The sequence below is a fragment of the Vipera ursinii genome (assembly GCF_947247035.1).
Source record: "Vipera ursinii genome assembly, chromosome: W".
NCBI lineage: Eukaryota > Metazoa > Chordata > Lepidosauria > Squamata > Viperidae > Vipera > Vipera ursinii.
The window spans coordinates 12,704,856-12,710,855 of record NC_139522.1 but is presented as its reverse complement, the minus strand read 5'-3'; the positions used below and the strand labels follow the sequence as shown (position 1 = coordinate 12,710,855).

At 50.7% G+C, this 6,000-nt stretch overlaps 1 protein-coding gene across 1 annotated transcript in view; it reads right to left on the bottom strand.

The window, feature by feature from the left end:
* Positions 1 to 276: 276 nt before the first annotated feature.
* Positions 277 to 6,000, bottom strand: part of LOC310648294 (transcription factor Sp2-like) — a 33,420-nt gene continuing 27,696 nt past the window's right edge. The window contains exon 6 of the mRNA XM_083376061.1: positions 277 to 907. Coding sequence (XP_083232187.1) covers positions 807 to 907 — 101 coding nt within the window. The 3' untranslated portion in view covers positions 277 to 806. The remainder of the gene's footprint in view (positions 908 to 6,000) is intronic.

Here is a 6,000-nt window from a genome sequence, read left to right as displayed (position 1 = left end):
TCTGTTAAAATAAACCTACCATTAAAATTATAGACAGACCATTTCTTTGTCAGTGGGCAAATGTACAAAATCAGCAGGGGATCAAATAATTTTCCCTCACTGTAGGGGTTTTAGGCTGTTCCTGCACTGTTAGGTAGGGCAAAGGATTGTTTTGTTTATAAAGAAATTATCAAATTTTTAAAATGTTTACAATACATAATTTGCAATGCGTGTGCATGCGTTTTTGTGTCTGTATTTATGTATATATTTTTAAATAAAAAATAGGAATGTGCCAGGGGGACAGAGTCCCATTTTGGATGGTTTCCCTGTCTCTCATTCAAAAGCTTCACAAGTACAGTGGGAAAAGGAACCAAAATTACAAAAGTGGGGTATATTTTCACTGGTGCTACTCTCAAACCCATAAGGAGTTCCTTTGGTGCAGCAGAGGACGACACTGGCTCTGCAAGCTCCTGAGGAAGGTGCATAAATGAGTTTTGCCTTGAATTTCCAGGTCTGCTAATGGGCTTGTGCTGATGATAGCTTATTTGGAGATGGAGTTGCTCCTCCATCTGAGGTTCAAGCCTTGAAGTCTGATGCATTCTCCAAGAAGTTCCAAAGGAATGTGCCAGTGTGAAGGCAGTTTGATTGACGGAGCAGCAGCCACTACATTTTTCCTTGGGCAGATATGACTGGGAAAGCTTTCACACAGCCAGGACAATTATTTGGGCATTTTTTTCTGTCCTTCGCAGAGAACATCTCTCATGATGAGGGGTGAAAAACCTCACATCACCCTACCGTTTCCTCACTTTTCCTGCTTGCATCCAGCCCTACAAGTTCTTAGTGACCAAGTGGGTTTTATAGTGCTTTGTCAGATGATCACTCCTAATGAAGCGCTTTTGGCACTGGGCACACTCAAAACGTTTGTCACCTGGGCAGAGAAAGGAAGAACAGTGAGCACACATGACAAGGGCCATACACATGAAAGTCACTGACAAAATACAGTGGATATAGAAAGTCTACACACCCGTTAAAATGCCAGGTTTTTGAGATGTAAAAAAACCAGACCAAGATAAATCACTTCAGAATTTTTTTCCACCTATAATATAACATATAAATTGTACAATTCAATTGAAAAACTGAAATCTTTAAGGGGGGAAAATTAACAATGAAAAAGTACAATAACATGTATTGTACCCATGTTATCTACAAGTGTGACGAAGACTATCTCTGTACTAAATTCTGGCCTAAAACCCAACTGAAATGGTTCCAGATACTCTGCTTCCTCCAGGGTCCTCTGCAACTAAAGTCTGACCACCATTTCAACAACCTTCCTTAAAAAGGAAAGATTGGGAGACAAGACAATAGCTGTCTTAAACTGTTGTGTCCAAGGCTGGCCTGTTGAGGAGGGGGACACCACATTGCCCACTTCAAGGTTGAAGGTACCACCCCTAGCCTTGTTGTCATAGAATGGACTCAACTACAACTCAACCTGGTTCTAACAAACAACTGGCTGAACTAACAGCATGGAAACCCCTGCATCATACCAGTCCACAAGGGATATCTCATAGTGATGTACTCCTCCACACAAAAAATGCAAATACCAACACAACAAATGTAAACACAGACGACTAATCTGGTACCTCACTTCCTACATGGAACATTTAAAAATTATTGGGAAAATACTAATTGAATATATTAAGTAGTATGATATGCCACTGTTAGACCTGCACTCTGTGAGGTGCAATAGCTTCTAGTGTGCTTCCAAGTACAATTGAAGGTGCTGATTATAAAGCCCTTTACGGCATAGGACAATATTTGCAAGACTGCCTCTGATTATTTCTACCCACCCCCATTAAAACAAAAGAAGGGGCATGCTCCAGGTCCTGTTTATTAAAGAATGTCATTGAATGAGACCAGGAAGCAGGCACTTTTGTTGCAGCATATGCCCCATGGAACATCACACTTTCCATGATCCAACTCTGCCAGTATCCCTTAAAAACATGACCATTTTCCCAAGTGGGGAGGTTAAAAGGCCCATGGGACTGATGCAATTGTTGCTTTCTTGATTTTATGTATATTATGATGACTGGTTGTTTTTATTGTACTTTCAATTCTGTTAGACACCCAGAATCACTGTTTGAGAAAGAAGTGGCCATATAAATTGATATACCCGTATATACTTGAGTATAAGCCGACTCGAATATAAGCCGAGACCCCTAATTTTACCCCCCAAAAAATGGGAAAAGTTAGTGACTCGAGTATAAGCCGAGGCTGGGAAATGCAGCAGCTCACCTTATGCTCCTCTCCAGAGATCTTCCCTCAACCTGGTGGTTGTAGCGGCATGCAAGGTCTGCGAAGCAGCCACCCACACTCTCCAAGCCGCCATCGGACCCGAAAAGTCCCGTGAGGCCCGTGCGACCGTCGGCGGCTGTTTCTAGCTGCCGCTCAGTTGATCGCGCTGCGTGACCACCGGTAGACGTCCCCGGCTGCCCCTTAGCTGTTTGTGCCGGCGCGGAACCTCCGCAGCCGCTCGCAGTCTCCTTCAGCCGCCGATCAGCTGTCTGTGCTGACGCGGACCCTCTGCGCCCGTCCACAATCTCCGGCCGCCGATCAGCTGTTGATGCGGCCGCGGAACCTCTGCAGCCGCTCGCAGTCTCCTTCAGCCGCCGATTAGCTGTTTGTGCCGGCGCGGAACCTCCGCAGCCGCTCGCAATCTCCTCCAGCCACCGATCAGCTGTAAGTGCGGCAGCGGGTCTGGCGTTCGCACGCCGAACAGTTGGGGGATGCGGGTGCCAATGGGCCTTCGGTGCTGCGCGGGCATTGTTGGAAGTGCTCCCCTGGTCCCCGTAGGGCTTGACACCCCCATTTCGGCTGCTTCGCAAACTGCTTCCTCCACCCCACCCCACCCCACCTCACCCCTTCCCGCAAAAGATGCCGGGGTCGACAGCGTTTTTTCTACCCGGAACAAGCAAACACGCAGGCAACCCTGCACTATTCAGCTCAGTGAAGTCACGCTTGAAACGGCTTGAAATGCCCGATCAGCTGATTTTCGGGGCGGAAAGCATGCGGTGTTGTTGTGTTTTTTTTTCCTCCCCCCGAAAGTGAACGGCAGCTTTCCGTACTAGTGAATTTGTACTGCCGCGAGTGACAACTGACAAAGCTTGCCGGTGTGATCTTGATTTTGGAACTGATGAAGTCTGTTAACTAATTGATTGGCACTCCGGTCGCTCATCGCCGTGAAACTAGACCTTGTTTTTGGGGGGTTTTTTTTTTACTTTGGGCTGATCAAATGGAATAAATGGAATAAATAAAAACACTGGCATGTCAAGACACCAGCACAAAGACCAAGGTACAAGCAGCTCTCCTTCAGTCATTATTGAAACATTTGATCAGCCCAACTTCTTCTTCTTATTATTATTATTATTAAATCTGTTTTTTAACCAAGCGTGACTTCACTGAGCTGAATAGTGCAGGGTTGCCTGCGTGTTTGCTTGTTCCGGGTAGAAAAAACGCTGTCGACCCCAGCATCTTTTGCGGGAAGGGGTGAGGTGGGGTGGGGTGGGGTGGAGGAAGCAGTTTGCGAAGCAGCCGAAATGGGGGTATATAGAGGATGGGAGGTTCCCACCGAGAGAGCCAGCAGAGTTGTTGTCGAAGCACGTCACACGCCTTTCCAACCACCAGAGAAGGGAGGAATAAGAAAGAAACACACACACACACACACCAGGAAATCGAGGAAGCTTGCGTAAGATCTGAAGGAGACACGATCGTGGGAAAGGCACCGAGCGTGCCGTGGAAAAAAAAGAAAGGGTGGACTTGGGCTCGGCTGGTTTCGCAACGGGAAATGGGAAATCCCCGCAAAAGATGCCGGGGTCGACAGCGTTTTTTCTACCCAGAACAAGCAAACGCTGCCCCAAAACTGGGGCGTTTCAAGCCATGGCTCCTCCGGCAACAGTCGCTTAAGCTGCAGTTCATCCGGTTCCCCCAGCCTTTCCAAATATTCCAGGCTGGAGCATTCACTCCCTCCGCAGTTCCTCCAGCCATTACGAGCCATTTCTGGTTAAGTTCAAACAAATACAAGCAGATTCAAGCCGTGGCTCTTTCCGCCCCGAAAATCAGCTGATCGGGCGTTTCAAGCCGCGGCGTTTCAAAACGGCCACAATCTCCCGGCAAGACCTCCTCTGCAGTTCCTCCAGCCATTACAAAGCAACTCTGGTCAAATTCAGGCCGTTTCGGTCTAATTCAGGCAGATGCAAACAGATATTTTTTTTTTTGAAGATGGCGGACGTGTCGGGCTGAGCTCCGTGAGCTCCGGCTGTTGGGCGTCCCTTTGGAGTCCCTCAGGGGTCTTTTGGGCCCGCTGGGTAGGGGATGTGGATTGTTAAATCCATGAAGTTGAATTTATGAGGCAAATAAGGAGGTAGTTTTGCTATTTGCCTGTTCCATCTGCGTGTTACCTTTTCCTTCGCCTGTTCGTCTCCCGCGGTGTTGCTGGGTTCGGCTTCTTCGGCCTGCCGGTTCCTGCTGCCCTGGTGTCTCCGGGCCTCTCCTGGGAGGCTGCAGTCGGCGGCGGGGGTGTTTCCAGCTGTTCTGGGCTGCCGTGGGCCGTCGGGTCGGCGCTGCTGTTCTGGACGGTTTTCGGCCGTTTTCGGCGGTGTTCTCGGCGTTTCTGGAGTTTTCGGCGTCCTCGGAGCCCCAGCTGATCGGCGCTTCCGTGAGAGGGGAGGAGAGCCTGTGCGAGATGCCTGCAGACCATTCTGGCGGCAGCGGCAGCGGCGGCGGCAATGGCGGCAATGGCGGCAGCGGCGGCGGAGACACTTTGTTGTTGGACCTGCCTGTGCTGTTTCTTCGGTGGCTGCGGCGTCTTCGGGCCGTTTGGCAGCGGAGAAGACGGCCGCTTGTTACTTTATTGACAAGGCTGCCCTTTGTGCTGGTTTTGAGCTGCTGCCGGCGATAGAGGTGGTTATGGCGACGGCGTCCTCGGGCTGCTCTGGGCGGTGGAGAGGACGACCATGGCGACAGCGACTCGTTGGGTTCCAGCTGCTTGAGGTGATGGCGGCGACGGTGATGGCGATGGTGGCGTCTTCGAGGCCCACTGGCCTGTTTTACCGGCAGCGACGATGTCTGTGGCAACGGCGGCGACATAGCGGACTACCAACTTATTTATTAACTTATTTATTAACTTATTTATTAATTTTCCATCTGCCTCCTTTTCTCCCCTTTGGACTGGGACGGACCTGGGTACAGGCCACAGTGGGAGAGTGGCTTGTTTTACATCGGCAGCCCCATAGAGGTGGGAGCTCTGTGGGTGCTGCCCCACCCAGGGTGGGCATTTTGGACCATCCCCGGGAGCAGACTCGCGGCCCGTTGTGAGAGGACGGGTTGTGGTCTGCCCCTGGGAGTATCCAACCGAGTGGCAGTAGGTTGGTGGATGGCCCAAATGTTCCACTCCTTACCTTCGAACCTCCTGTTGGATTTTTAATCATTGGACTGCCCTCCCTGGACTTGCTCGGACTGTATGCATCGATATTCTGATACGGACTTGCTCGCCCTTAGGGGCGCCCCCCTCTCCTGGGTGCGTCCCGCCTTCTTCTCTATCCCCAGTCTCGATGAGGGGCCCAATTATTGGGACCCTGAGAGATGGCCGGGTAAGGCCAGGGGCTCTCGATATAAATTTAATAAGAGGCCCCTGGTTAATTTTTTAGTCAAATTTTTTAGGGGGTTGGGGAGGGGGGTGGGGGGTAGTGGTTGTCTGGCTGTGGGGGGTAGCCAAACAACTGTGTTGCAGGCCAGGCCTGGGTCTGACGGCGTTCGGTGAGAGCGGGGTGTGGTTACATCTGGGGCTCCGGAGCGGGTCGTGGGATTGCCGATTCCCACGACATTGGGGTATGGCAGCAGGCGTATGGACAGAGGGCCGTATCGTTACTGGGAGGGCCGTCTCCGCTGTTTACAAGCGGTGAGGCGCTCCGACCCTCTGGTTCTTCCCCGAGGTGCCGGGAGCGAGGATGTGCAGCCTCCTGAGCT